The 15,147-nt window shown below is 41.8% G+C and overlaps 1 protein-coding gene across 1 annotated transcript in view; it reads right to left on the reverse strand.

Moving 5' to 3' along the window:
* LOC147886358 (uncharacterized) overlaps nucleotides 1-15,147 on the reverse strand; it is a 176,163-nt gene that overhangs the window by 15,570 nt on the left and 145,446 nt on the right. Inside the window, exons 11-14 of the mRNA XM_087395630.1 lie at nucleotides 766-828; nucleotides 455-541; nucleotides 286-372; nucleotides 104-178 (exon numbers count right to left, since the gene is read on the reverse strand). Coding sequence (XP_087251756.1) covers nucleotides 104-178; nucleotides 286-372; nucleotides 455-541; nucleotides 766-828 — 312 coding nt within the window. The remainder of the gene's footprint in view (nucleotides 1-103; nucleotides 179-285; nucleotides 373-454; nucleotides 542-765; nucleotides 829-15,147) is intronic.

Consider the following 15,147-nt stretch of genomic DNA (forward strand, 5'->3'; position numbering starts at 1 on the left):
AGATCAATTCCTTTACTTTTTGTTTTCTTAGACTTGTCAATCCAAAATCAGAGATTCAATGAAAACTGCTTGTGTAACATTAAGACAGCAAGAACAATGGTACCTTAAACAACAGGGATTCATTTGTCCTTAAGCTAAATGCTACAAACTTTTCCAGTTCTAAATCTGTCAAGTTCAACTGCAAGATAGATATAATGCTTGCTGATTTAGGAAATGAAAAAAGAACATCTCGAAGTTACAACAAAAGAACAAAAAATACAGCAAAAGGAAGGATAATGTCTGGACCATGGAACTCTGTGGAAGGTGAGTCAAGTTGACCAAAAGTGCTATAACCTCCTGATGCATACAAATATTCTGCTCTGCCAGAATTGACTGCTCAAAAAATATCAGGTCCTTGGCAAGCCCACATGTAAACTAACACTGTTCTAAAACAAAAAAAATCAGGACCACCTACCTGTATGAGCATTGGAAAAACCTTGGACTCTGAAATTTTTAATCGCAAATCAAGGTCTGTCGACAAATTATAAAGCACACCCCACACCTGAATGATTTTGAGATTAATTGAATTATCAAACATAGCACAATATAATCAACACAAAGCTGTATCAGCTAAAACCAAGCATATAGAGAACAATATTAGTTTTCTTATATCAGAGGTACTCAGTTGATAATTGGAACTAGATCTCTGGAAACATGTAAAAAAGTAGAAACAAAAATGTCAAAAGCAGCAGTAAACTTGAGTATAGGATGTGACGTGTCACATACCAGATGGCCAAGCTTCTTCTGTTGGAGTAAAAGCTCAAAACCATGTATAAATCCACAATCCACCTAGAGAACAATAATTTACAGGCCTTAGGTTGTGGATCTGATTCACCATGCTCACTTATATAAATAACAATCTAAGTCCTACCTCAGAACTTACACAAAGGATAAAGCATCCTATGGAAACTGGCACGACACGATGGTCACTATTTCAATTCTAAAATCCTTATTATAGACATGTTCTTTGGAACGTGGATTCGAGGAATCGGCTAAAGGCACCGTCCCATTGGGGAGAATTACTTATCCACATGCAAGAAGGAAAATAACTCTTGTTGATGCATCACAAAAGGAAGCTCTCTTTATTTGTGTATTCGAATTGTCAGCTCCAATTGTTGCTGGCAGTCTCAGATGCTCAAAGTATTACTGTTTGCATCAATGCTGCTAATACAAAGACTGGAAAATTTTACATTACCAGGAATTCTCCAAAAAGGGCGGGAGGAGGAAAAGTATAATGACATACAAGAAAAACTCCATAAATGCATTGCAAATGAGTGACCCTATTTTCTGAATAGGCCTGTATTAAGACTGGATTTCCAGCCCGACATCACCGCTAGCAGTCTCATGTCAGCATGTTCTTGTTCAGCAAATTTGACATGCCACTCTTTGCGATGATGCAAAAAACAGGATCTACCATCCATTATTCTAAAATCTTGTAAAAAGCCTTGTACAAACTAAACTGTGCCTTCCTAGTTCCTCGTTTGTTGTCTAGGCTAGGATGGTTTGCACTCCTCTGCACGTCCTCTATCTAGTGGGGTCTCTTGGAGTCCTACATTTGGTTTTATGTATTTTTTGTTAAGCATAAGAAAACATGAAAAAGAAAAGAGGAAAACTCATTTTGGACATGTTTCTCAGCATTGATTTCCATGTCAGAGATTGGATCACAAATTTGAGGCCTAGGGATAATGAAGTTTGGCTTGAAGAGACAAAAAAATGTTTTATACAGCTTTGAAAGACGGATAAAGCCGTCTTTTGGTTTTTTGTAGAGTCAAGCTTCGTTTGGGAGTTATGAGCTTCCAAAGTGGGCATATAAAAGTGACGGCAAACGTCTAATTGAAGAGGTTTTCGGAAAACAGGTTCACGTTTTCAGAAAAGAGTCATTTTCGTAGTTTAATGCTTTTTTCAGATTTTTGGATTTTGGAGAGGCCAAATTCTTTTGGATCAGACCAAAGATTGTTACAGAGGTTAAGCACACGATCCCGAAAGGATTGCCCTTGAGAATTCAGATTCAAGAACCAGATGGATTTAAGGCAGTTTCATGCAGTTTTGGCAAGAGATTTCAAGGGATGATTATTGCACAACATCGACATTGTGAATCGTAATGATCATTAAGATTGAATTCAGAGCAAGATTCTATCTTCGATGAGATCTAGACTCCATACCTAGCAGGGGTTTATACTCGCAAGGGATTTTGGAGGTAAAGCATGGGAGCAATTGTATGGTACTTCATATTTCCTAATTGGAAGCGTTCTTTCCGATTGACAGAAACCATTCTCTTGTAAAAATTGTATCAAAATAAAGCCTCCATCATTTGCTCTTTCATATATGAGATTGTGTGAAAATAGAGATTTCTTGACTTCTGTGTGTTCATGCATCATCACAAGTTTCTTGCATCCCAATGTGATGGCAAAAAAGTTCAAGGGGGTAGGTTGGGTACTTGTGGAACTGTTTATGCTGGCCTATGGCTGCTTTTGCAAGGAGGTCCATTGTGCAAAGCTACTGTTGTTGCGCCAAGGTCTGGGTGCACACACATGTTGAGGGAAACCTAAGTGAGAGAGACAAACCCCAAGAGGCACAAGAGCTGACACAATAGCGAACAAAAGCAAGAATAATATGAGTGCTCCAACGTCAAGTATCTAGGGAGCAGTACTAAAGTACTAGGAGCTTGTGTGAAAGTATCACACGGGAAGGGTTCTAAAGTCAAAGTAACATGCGAATAGTAGTAAAGCCTAGTGATGCAATAGGGGATATGGAGCTACCTAGGAGAGCTGCATAGCACAACGGCTCGACAAATGAAGGAAGGAGAAAGGCAAAAACACCTATGGGAGAAGCCGAGGAGAATTCTTCCAACCAGTTAGGGAGTCTACTCTGATAGTGAATACATGATGGACGAGCAGGTTAAGACCTTGTGGAGGTGAGGATGAGGTCTTGGAGAGGAGTGTGGAAGACTATAATTTGGGAATAGAGGAGATGTACGAGCTATACTGGTGGATTATGAGCGAGGAGAGTCGATTGTGAACTATAATTTGAGCTAGTGGAGTCGGAGTTACAAACATCTGGGTTGTGGAGAAATTGCGAGTGGGATCAACAAGCTCCTTTGACTATTTTCCAATTTGCTCTGAGCCACCTCAAGTTGTGTTAACAGCTTCATCTCCTAGTCCATTTTATGTTGTGGGATCTACCCGCTCCATCTACCTCTACTTGCTCCAGCTCACCTTCACCTTATCTTCTCTGCCTTGTCTGCCTGGTTTGCTCTACATCATGAGGTGAATTTCTACATCCCATGCCTTCCCTATGTCATGTATACATAGCTCTCCCTCCATTGGGCCTAGCATTGTCACTCCATGTCTTCTTGACTATAAATTTCTTATTACTGAGCATAGAGATATTTAGCTTGAAACTAGAGGACTTGCTTGTACTAAAAGGCTTGCTTGAACTAAAAGACTTGTTTTTTACCGTTGAAGAATAGAAAATCCCAACCCAAACTAGTGGGCGGCCACTCAAAAGTCATTGTTTAACGAGACTTCAGAGTGAGCCCTAAGGTTTCCAACTTGTCAACCCTGGCTTTGCTTCTTCTCCAACTCCCAAGTGAAAGGTTTATCTTCAAGCTTAATCTTCATGAGCTTCCACTATTGTCTTAAATAATCCAAGAGATAGATGCATACAGGAAATCATTTTACTTCTCTCACCAATCTTGTATGTGCATGATGCAACAAGTCAAGGAGTAGAGGCCGTAAACGAAGGCTGATTGCGAAGGAGAGAGGGCAGAGAATCTAGGTTTGGAAGGGGGCACAGGGACTGGGAAAGAGGGCGAAGCGAGGAGGAGAGTGAAGGAGCATCCATTCTCTTGCGTTCTCTCACTTCTATTTCCAACATTTGTATTAGAGCAGGTTTCCCCTTGCTTCCACACCTCCCACGCCCTCTAGCTTCGATTCTATCATGAAGAACTTCGCTTTTGTTGTGAAAACATTCAGCCAGATGGTTGTTCTTGCCAGCACCAGGAGCACATCTGGACCTGGAGGAAAGCGCCAATCCTCTTGGTTCAAGGCCTGGTCAACTTGTAATTTTCCGTTATTTGGCTCCAAAACAGGGTCACCTCTTTCCTGTTTTTTGCACTTTTGGAGCTGGTTAGAAGTAGGACGACCTGTTTTTTGTGGGTTCTCCATTGATTTTCAGATGCAACAGCAGCATTTCACCTCAACGCCTATTTTTAAAGGGTTGGGCACACTTTTTAAGGTGTATTACAGGATTGTTAGCTGTTTGGATGCTGTACTGTCAGTTCAAGACTGTTTGGAGCTTTTGAAGCCTTGTACTCACTTTTTCGGGCTTGTTCCAGGAAGTTGTCCAATACAGCCCATTTCATGCACTTTTGGGTGCATTTTCAGTCCATTCGCTGGTGGCACTTGCTGATTTATGCAAAAAAGTAATAAAAATCAGCATTTGGTGCAAGTTCAATCAATTATTGACTGAGGGGGAAGCTTCTATTGCATGGAGAGTATCAAAATCGAACATGGGTCGATTTGATACAGTTTTTAGAGATACACAAATTTTAGATAATTCAATGCATATCGTCTACCATCCATGTTTGTGCATTTGTGTGGATATAAGCCGTCGATTTGGAACTACAAATATTGTTGGACACCTAAACACACACATAAGATTTGAAAATAAGCTTGGGTAATTTTGAAAGCAGTAGTGAACAGCAAACATTCTAACATTATGATGTGACACATACACACACACACAAAGAAAAACACATGTTCTTTAGTATCAAACCAAGCTTGACTCGATTTGATACGGTTTCTATAAATTCACACAAAAACACATATTCTTGGACACATAAATATGTACACAAAAGATTTCAAATTGATCTTGGGACGTTTTGAAAGCTATAGGGAACACCAGACATTCTAACATTATGATGTCTCACTAACACACACACACACACATCTTTGAAAAAAAACAAACAAAAAGAAAGTAAAATTGAATATATGCCACAAGGATGGACTGCACTATTCGAAGACGAACGTGCAAACGCCAGGTTGCCAGTTTCCAATACTCAAGCTTTTTCCAAAGCTTAGCCAAAACCCAATCAGTTTGTTGTCGGCGAGTGAGTTCCCACCCCAAAGGGTAACCAAGATGACGAACAAACTGAGTGGGTGGAATGATATCCCCAAGCCATAATAGACTATGCTAATCTTTGGAATGCAAAGGGAGCAGCTTAGACTTTTGAAAATTAACATGAAGACCAGCTACCAAACCATAAACAGAGAGGGCCTGCATCAAGGCACCAAGATCATGGGGCGTATTCTTCGGGGTAAAGAAAGAATCATCAGCATAAGCTTGAGCAACCATGCTGCGATTAGCATCCAATTCCAAGCCATGAAGTGATCTTGTAGCCACAAGATGATCAATATATTGCAGCATAGAATGAGTAGCAATGGCATACAATAAAGCACTGAGAGGGCATCCCTGGCAGACCGAACAACGAAGAGTCCACTCATCAGAGATATCCCCAGAAAGAATGCAAGCCGCATTGCTATCTCTGTAAAGCCAATAAATAACCTGCTACATTTTTGTCCAAACCCCAAAGCTCGCATAGTTTTTGCGAGATGAAATCCCATTGAACTGTGTCAAAGGCTTTTGCAATATCTACCTGCAAGAGTAGAACATCATGCTGCGTGTATTTGGCATATTCAATCCCAATATAAGCATTGGTAATGTTATCTGTGATACGGCGACGTGGAACAAAGCCATATTGGGAGGGATGCAACCCATCATGCAAATAACCTTTAATCCGATCAACCACCATTTTGGCAATGATCTTGTAAATGACTGACATGAGCGTGATTGGCCTCCAATCACCAAGTGAATCACATAGCTGCTTCTTTGGAATCAGCTTGAGAAGACCCTTTTTCCATGACATAGGCATCTGCTGATTTTGCCATGCTGTATTTACCATTTGCAGCAAGGTGAATTTAAGAAGATCCCAGAATGCAAGAAAGAATTCAACAATGTGACCATCTCCTCTTGGAGATTTTCATTTGCCACAGGATCTCAGTGGTGCATCAGACAATTCCCTTTCAGTGTAAGGGATGTTCCAGTTCCAAAGCCTGAGCATCAAACAGAATTGGAATATGCTGCAAAAGAAGCAGACGTGCAGACACAACCCGAGGAGAAAGAGTATCCACATGCCCAAAATGAGTGGAGAAGTGCTGCACACATAAATCAGCAAGCTCTAAACGAGATGTTAACCAAGAACCATCAGGCATCCAGATCCAACAGATATTGATAGCCTGTCTTTTGTAGTGTAAACTCTTAAAAATTTGCTTGGAAGAGCAACCTTTATCCAAAAAATCCCGTTGTCTAGATCGGGTTTTCCATTTAGCAAGCTTTCTGCGATCATTGGATTGAAGAGAGAATTTAGCAAGCTCAGTCGAACTCTGACAAGTAAATTTGGCATGTGCTACAGTCTCCCTTGTGGCTTGCATATAGGATTTGCCATAATCTCGAATAATTGCTTGCATCCGAGTTACAAAAGCCTGCCAGGCATAATCCAAACCAATGTGTATTTGACGAGAGAGAGGCCGAATAGCATCAGAGACCAAGGCTTTAAAGTCAGCATGCTCCAGATAACTATTATTAATCAGCAAAAGCCTTCGGCAAGGCAATCTGTCAGTGGGAAATTCATGTAAGGAAAGCCTCAACCAAAGAGGAGCATGATCCGAATGTATGAAAGCATGATCAACCCAAATTTGACTAGTAAAGGCATCACAATGCTGTGGATCAACCTGATACCATCTGTCCAAGCGTGCCCAATAAGAAGATTCAGCATTATGCTGAAAGGTATAGCCCGGAAGCATGGGCTGTAATTCCTTCCAGAGATCAACCAGGCGCAACTGAAGCAAAAAATCAAACCATGCCTGTGTTTCAGAAGCCAACATATGAGTGTGACCTGAGGTGTTGTCACCCGATTGAGGGGCATTATTAAAGTCACCACAAATGAAGGCATGTTATCGCCATGGATAAGTATGCATGGCAGCCCAGATCAAAGCTCTATCACGAGAAGACTGGGAGGCATAAACCGATGCAAATTCAAAAATTTCCCCTTGAATAAGGCATTGAACAATAATCCATCTACCATGGCGATCATTGAGAGCCACAATAGGTTGAAGGTTGTGCTTTACCAAAAAAGCCACACCAGAAAAGGACTGCTCTCCAGCAATGAAGATATCATAACTAGCAAAATGGCCTATTTGACCAGCATACATATGCTGATTATGCTCTTGCAAAGCAACTATATCAGGCTGCAATTGCATGATATATATCCAGACCAGTTTCCATTTGCGACCATCACACATTCCCTGTACATTGAGAGTAACACACTTCAGATGATCAAGCATATTTACAGTTATGGGACAGGTATGTACAACAACTAACGGGCTGTCTACGTCTGCATTTCCACCTCAATGTCCGGGCCTCTGTCCTAGGATGAAGCATCAGCCTGAGGAGAGGACAAAAGTGCAGCAACTTCTTCAGGAAACAAGGTCCGATTTGCAGTCACAGCAACCCACGTCAAGCCAACACCAGAGTTTTCAGCATGTGTTTTCCCATGAGAGAATACACCACTCCAAGTCCGAGAAGGAAAAGGTCACCTGAGGGAGATCACTTTGCGAGGAGTTTGGCATCCATTAGTCAAAAAATTTTCCCCCTTCCCCTGAGGTGGAGAGGACAAAGGCACAGGAAAAGAAGCATTAGCATTTGAGACAACTCGGGCTTTGCCTTTGTCTTGAACAGAGAAAAACTGTTTGACTCCTTTCTTTTTTACCACAGAAGAGGCATTTGCATTCTTATTCAAAGGCTGAACCATTTCAGCTTGCACTAGCATCCGTGGAGCTCGGGAAGGGCATTGTGAAGCCATGTGCCCAAATTGCTTGCATTCAAAGCAAGCACCTGCAATCAGCCCCCACTTGAGCTTGTAAAAGGCACTCCCCATGGAAACATTATTCACAGTAACCGAATATGAAGCTGGAGTGGGCTGATCCGTATCCCTCAAAATGTAGAAGCGATTCGAATTTCCATTGGGTCGCGGTGGACATACCACCTTACCGAGGGAAGCTGCAATTTTAGGTAGAAGAGAAGACAAGCATTAAGGAAAATCCACAACTTCTATCCAAACAAGGCAACGATGCCGAATCAATGCTTGATAGTCCCGGGTGGGAGACCAGGGCAGGACATGGACCATCTACTGCTCCAGCAAAACCTAATGGTGCTATCAGCCATGATGATCTCAAAAAAGCCCCTCGGTGCATAATGAACTTTTTTGACATAAGAACCACCCAGGGTTCGAGTCAACCAATTCCTAACATCTTCTGCAGCAAGCATCCGTCCTAGGAAGAAAATTATAATGGCATGCTTCGCATACTCCTTAACTGGATCAAATATATCATCCACTTCCACCATAATGCCAGTGGTGGGAAGTGGATCTTTCCAACCTTTGCGGGTGTCTTCAAACCCTTCATGCATAACCTCATAAACAAGCTAAGCATCTGAATCCATCACCTGTTTTTGTTTCTTGTTGGAAACCAACTTGTTTTTGTGAAAGGTTTTCTCATAGGAATAATCCGCCATTCAAGTTAAGGAAAAGGATTGAAAGCAACAACGCTTTACAAGGAGGAAAGCACAGCAGGGACAAAACTGTACGGATTTTTCTTGGCTGTACGAACAAAATCGTATGGATTTTTGACAGTACGAAATCCGCCCCCCCACCCCCCCCAATTTTCTCACGGCAAAACTGTACGGATTTTTTTCAACAGTACGGACTGTTCGGATAAAACTGTATGGATTTTTTTTGCTGTACGAACAAAATCGTATGGATTTTTGACAGTACGGAGAAGGAGAGAGAGAGAGAGACATTTGACAGAGCGTACGGACACAAAACGGGTGTCAAACGGAACCTCGAGGGCATCAAACAGGGAGAAACAAGTAGTTGTAGCATGGGAGCACAAGGGCTAGCACGGGATCTCTCTCTCACATACTTTTTTTTTAATGTGAAATCTTTGATTGATTATATTATATGAGTAGCAACCTCAAAATAAGGTGCTACAATTACATCAACTGAAAATTTCAGTATATGCCAAAAAAACCTCATGATCTATGCAACGGGTCTGCAAGCAATCAAAGCAAGATTGCTGCAGAGAACGCCTAAAAAAGCCAAACAGAGAGAAAGTAGGATCACCGAAGACTTTACAATTCCTATATGTCCATAAAGTCCATAGTGCCTAGTAGCGAACCCAAACAAAGAAAAGATGAAACTTCGGTCTGGATGGATGAAACCCAAATAGCCAGAAGAACTTCCCAAATGGAACAGATGGGAATCTCGCTCGCACGCACTCTCGAAGCAAATAAAAAAACTCACAAGAGCAAGGATAATGCCAAAACAAGTGAGGCACAGTCTCCGAAGAAGCAGAACATCTGTCGGAAAGTGCAGGAGCAATGTGTCGATGAGCTAATAGCTGTCTAGATGGAAACACTCCCAAAAGAACTCGCCAAAAGAAAACCTATTGCCGAAGCGGTACTTTATAGGCCCAAAGTTACTATAATCTTTTCCTCCACCACTTGGCTGGGCGATGCATTCGCCAAACAAAATCATCTCTTTGAGAAACCCAAGGTTGAGGCAAAAGGATTTTATACAATGTAGGTACAGTAATCTGAGATAGCCTCAAAGGACGAAAAGAGGACCCTGGAGAAGTCAAAGTCCAATCTTCCAGCCGGTCCTGGAGTTCCAAAGGAGGAATCAGAACAAAAGGCGAAAGCATAGAAGTAATTGTTGCCACAAAGGACGATAGTGAGAGCCCAATCCATATGTAGTGGCTGCTAGAGAAAAGAGGAGCACATTATCAGCATCATCTATAACATCATCTCTCTATCTCTCTCTCTCTCTCTCTCACTCTCTCACACACACACACACACACACACTTTTTTTTAAAAGTGAAATCTTTTATTTCTGTGTGGGAAACCCCAAAAAGAGGTAAAAACCCACCAATAAGTACAAAGGAAAAATTTACAAGTAAAGCCTCAGAGCAAAAGTCATGAGGCAGCCAAGTAAAAAGTTACAAGATCAAACTGGAGGAGGATCAAACACAACATCCTCCAGTTTCAGATTGTTGCTTTGTAAAAATTGATGTAGTGAAGAGACTGCACCATCAATAAAAACCACCTGTTTTTTGCCCTTGTGATTCTTCTTAATATAAGCTGGAAGTCTGAATTTTTGAATCACAGGGTCAAAAACCTGTTGCAACATAGGATGAAAAGACTCCAAAGAAAAAGAAACATCTGTATCCTGAATAGAAAGAGACTCTGGCACAGTCTTCACAATCATAAGAACGGGATCAATATCTATATTCTATGAAGAAGGAGTATCGAACGAAAGAGCTGCATCAGATAAAACACACACTTTTTTTTTAGTGAAATCTTTTATATTTCTATGTGGGAAACCTCAAAAGAGGTAAAAACCCACCAATAAGTACAAGAAAAAAATTTATAAGTAAAGACTCAGAGCAAAAGTCATGAGGCAGCCAAGTAAAAAGTTACATATCAAGCTAGAGGAGGATCAAACACAGCATCCTCCAACTTCAAATTATTGCTCTATAAAAACTGGTGCAGTGATGAAACCACACCATCAATAAAAACCAGCTGTTTTTTGCCCTTGTGATTCTTCTTGATATAGGCTGGTACCCGAAATTTCTGAATCATAGGGTCAACACCTATTGTAACATGGGATGAAAAGATTCCAATAAAAAAGGCACTTCTGCATCCTGAACAAAAGAAGACTCTAGCATAGGCATCAGAGGCAAAGGAGCTAGATCAACATCTGTATCCTTCGACGAAAGAGCTGCATCTTATAAAGCAGGACTCGGCATTTTAGCTTCACTTCGAGGATCTGTAGAAACAAAGTGGAGACAGGTTGTGAACACAAGTGAGCAAGAGTGCACACACAAGAAAGCTCCAATAGAAATGTTCAAATAAAACAATACAAGTACTTGGTATATATAGTATCCAAGTACTACTGGTCAACCATAGGGTTGACTTTACGCCTACAACACCATATGTTTGTAATCTCTTACAAATCCCCCCTCAAAGATATGACTGAAAGTACCCTGGAAAGATCTCAGGTATACCCCGCAGTACCTAAAGTACCATGGTTGCACAAATTCATCCAAATGGATATGCAACCTATGGGAGTACATGAAAACAATATCATTGTGAATCACTTCACAACCCCCCTTGACATTGTGAGAATGTCTATGATCCCCAAGCCATGTCGATGTCGTAAGAAAAGATCTGTTGACAGGGCTTTGGTGAAGATATCCGCCACATTGTCCTCAGATGGACAATAGATGAGATCAATGAAGCCATCAGAAATACAATCCCGTACATAATGATAATGATTTTCAATGTGTTTCATGCGAGCATGAAAGACAGGATTGTTGGCTATGGCAATGCAACTCTGGCTGTCGCAAAAGATAGAGTTTGCTTCCCCATCCTATGCATGATGCAAGTCATGCAAAAGCTTCCTTAACCACATTAACTCCATAGTGGCTGAATTTGCAGCTTTGTACTCTGCTTCACTGGAGGAAAGAGAGACTCGGTCTTGCTTCTTATTGAGCCATGAGATACAGGCTGAACCCAATGAGAAGCAATAGCCAGTAGTGGACCGTCTGTCGTCAATGTCCCCTGACCAATCTGAGTCGGTGAAACCACTCAGCTTCAGCTTTAGATCACAATCTGAAGCATAATGCAAGCCAAGAGAGAGAGTGCCATGGACATATCTGAGAACCCTCTTTGCTGCATTCCAATGTGTGATCGTGGGACAATGCATGAACTGGCTCAAAAGCCCTGTGGCGTAGGCAATATCAAGCCATGTGGAGCATAGATATATCAAACTGCCAACCAACTACCTGTACAAAGTGCCATCAAACTTTTCAGCAGTATCATGCTTACTCAGCTTGAGTCCCTTTTCCAATGGAGTAGCCACATGCTTACAGTTCTCCATTTTAAATTTCTGCAACAACCCCTTTGAATACTTTGTCTGTGACATAGAGATCCTATCATGGTTCCGCCAAAACTCAATGCCAAGACAATAGTGCAATAGGCCCAAATCTGTCATGTCAAAGTTGTGACATAAAGCGGATTGCACTGCTGTAATTTGCTGCAAATCACTGCCAGTGAGTATGATGTCATCCACATACAGTACCAACATGACCAATTCTGATTTTTCCTGTAAAACATACAGATTTGGCTCTGTATGAGTATTTACAAAGCCCTGGGACAGCAAAAGCTGATGTATCTTCTAATAACACGCACGACGTGCTTGCTTCAGCCCATATAGAGCCTTCCTAAGCTTGCATACCTTGTGCTCTTGTCCCTTCAAGCAACAGGAAGAGGGGAGGAAGAGACATCAGGACAAGACCCGGCGTGAGAAGAGCAAAAGGCTGCAGAGACACAGGGGAAGATGAATTTGGTACAGAATCTAGCTATACGGACATGGGAGCAGGTACACAAGAAGGAAAAAGAACGGGTTATTTATTGGCTTTACACAGATAGCAATGCGTCTGGGGATATCTTTGATGAGTGGACTCTTCGTTGTTCGGTCCGCCAGGGATGCCCTCTTAGTGCTTTACTGTATGCCATTGCTATTCATCCTATGCTGCAATATATTGATCATCTTGTGGCTACAGGATCACTTCATGGCTTGGAATTGGATGCTAATCGCAGCATGGTTGCTCAAGCTTATGCTGATGATTCTTTCTTTACCCCGAAGAATACGCCCCATGATCTTGGTGCCTTGATGCAGGCCCTCTCTGTTTATGGTTTGGCAGCTGGTCTTCATGTTAATTTTCACAAGTCTAAGCTGCTCCCTTTGCATTCCAAAGACTGGCATAGTCTATTATGACCCGGGGATATCATTCCACCCACTCAGTTTGTTCATCATCTTGGTTACCCTTTGGGATGGGAACTCACTCGCCGACAACAAATTGATTGGGTTTTGGCTAAGCTTCGGAAAAAGCTCGAGTATTGAAAACTGGCAACCTGGCCTTTGCACGTTCGTCTTCGAATAGTGCAATCCATCCTTGTGGCATATATTCAATTTTACTTGCCATTGATCATGTTCACTAAGGTAGATCTTACATCTTTCATGTCTGTCTTTATGGAAATCTTCTGGCAATCCAAACATGGCAGAAAAAGTCTCAAGCTGCTTTCGATGCATCACATTTGTTCTCCCAAGATGCATGGTGGATTAAACATCACGGATATTCATGTGCATATTCTTGCCCACAAGGGGAAAATGTTGTTGCAATTTCTGCAAGGTGATCAGCCTTGGGCTCTTATGATTAGGACTCTATTCACTCATATCAGTATTTCTGTGTTTGGTCATTGGCAACTAGATCACTAGGATTTCTTTTTTGGCTGCACTAATGGCACTTTGCCTGGCTTCCCTTTTGTCTCCCGCTTGCTTCTTGACTAGAAGCATCTTCTTTCTCATCTGGAATGGAATGGACGGCAATCTTTGCTTGGCAATTCTTTGAGAGCTAAAAGCATTCACTGGTCGAAAGTCTTTCAGCCTCCCTTGGCTTTACAGGAACCTCGACGTTCCTATTGTCTCGTTTAAAGGCATCACCTCGGTTGCTGATGTTATAGATAATGTTGGTACTGTGCTCCTCTTTTGTCTAGCAACCACTACATATGGATTGGGCTCTCATTATCGTCCTTTGTGGCGACAAATTACTTCTATGCTTTCGCCTTTTGTTCCAATTCCTCCTTTGGAACTCTAGGACCGGCTGGAAGACTTTGACTTCTCCAGGGTCCTCTTCTCGTCCTTTGAGGCTATCTCAAATTACTGTACCTGCATTGTATAAAATCCTTTTGCCTCAACCTTGGGTTTCAGAGAGAGGTGATTCTGTTTGGCGAATGCATCTCCCAGCTAACTGGTGGAGGAAAAGATTACAGCAACTTTGGGCCTATAAAGTACCGCTTCGGCAACAGGTTTTCTTTTGGCGAGTTCTTTTGGGAGTGTTTCCATCTGGACAGCTATTAGCTCATCGACACATTGCTCCTGCACTTTGCCGCAGATGTTCTGCTTCTTCGGAGACTGTGCCTCACTTGTTTTGGCATTGTCCGTGCTCTTGTGAGTTTTTTTATCTGCGAGCGAGATTCCCATCTGTTCCGTTTGGGAAGTTCTTCTGGCTATTTGGGTTTCATCCATCTAGACCGAAGTTTCATCTTTTCTTCGTTTGGGTTCGCTACTAGGCACTATGGACTTTATGGACATATAGGAATTGTAAAGTCTTTGGTGATCCTACTTTCTCTCTGTTTGGCTTTTTTAGATGTTCTCTACAGTAATCTTTCTTTGATTGCTTGCAGACCCGCTGCATAGATCATGAGGTCTTTTTGGCATATACTGAAATTTTCAGTTGATGTAATTGTAGCACCTTATTTTGAGGTTGCTACTCATATAATATAATCAATCAAAAATTTCACCCAAAAACAAGTGTGTGTGTGTCCTTGTTCAAGCTCTTTTCGAAGGCATTTTGCTGCCCATTCCTTTGGGGATTGACTTGTGAGATCTCAGTTTGTTATTGCTTGCATTTGGAATTATTTTCTCTCCCCTTTGCTCACGTTTGTTGGTCCTCGTGCCACTAGGGCTTGCTTTTCAAGTATACTCAGAAATTCAGTTCAGTTTATGCCTTGTTGAGCCAAGCACTGGCTAGAGCATTCTAAGCTTGTAGTACATATCCCAGCACGAAACTTCTCTCATAGATTTGAGATGCATTCTCGAGCCAAGTATTGGCTTTGAATGCGTTTTCAAGCTTGAGCAGGGTCTTCAATGCACATGAAATTTTCTAAATTTTCTTGCCTCTGCTCCAATGACACAACATAATCCAAATGATCTCTTTCAAATGCTTGCCCGAGAGGATCGGTTGGATGGCACCAAGTATCCTCTTTGGAGCTTTATGATTCCTAATATTTGGTTGCCAAGGGCCTATGGGACTATGCACAGGTGTTGAAGCCCGTCCCAGAGCACCAACACAAGTGTCAAGTACTCCT

This window comes from Dipteris shenzhenensis, chromosome 24, assembly GCF_047967505.1.
Source record: "Dipteris shenzhenensis isolate YYH24624 ecotype China chromosome 24, Dip_SZ_1.0, whole genome shotgun sequence".
Classification (NCBI taxonomy): domain Eukaryota; kingdom Viridiplantae; phylum Streptophyta; class Polypodiopsida; order Gleicheniales; family Dipteridaceae; genus Dipteris; species Dipteris shenzhenensis.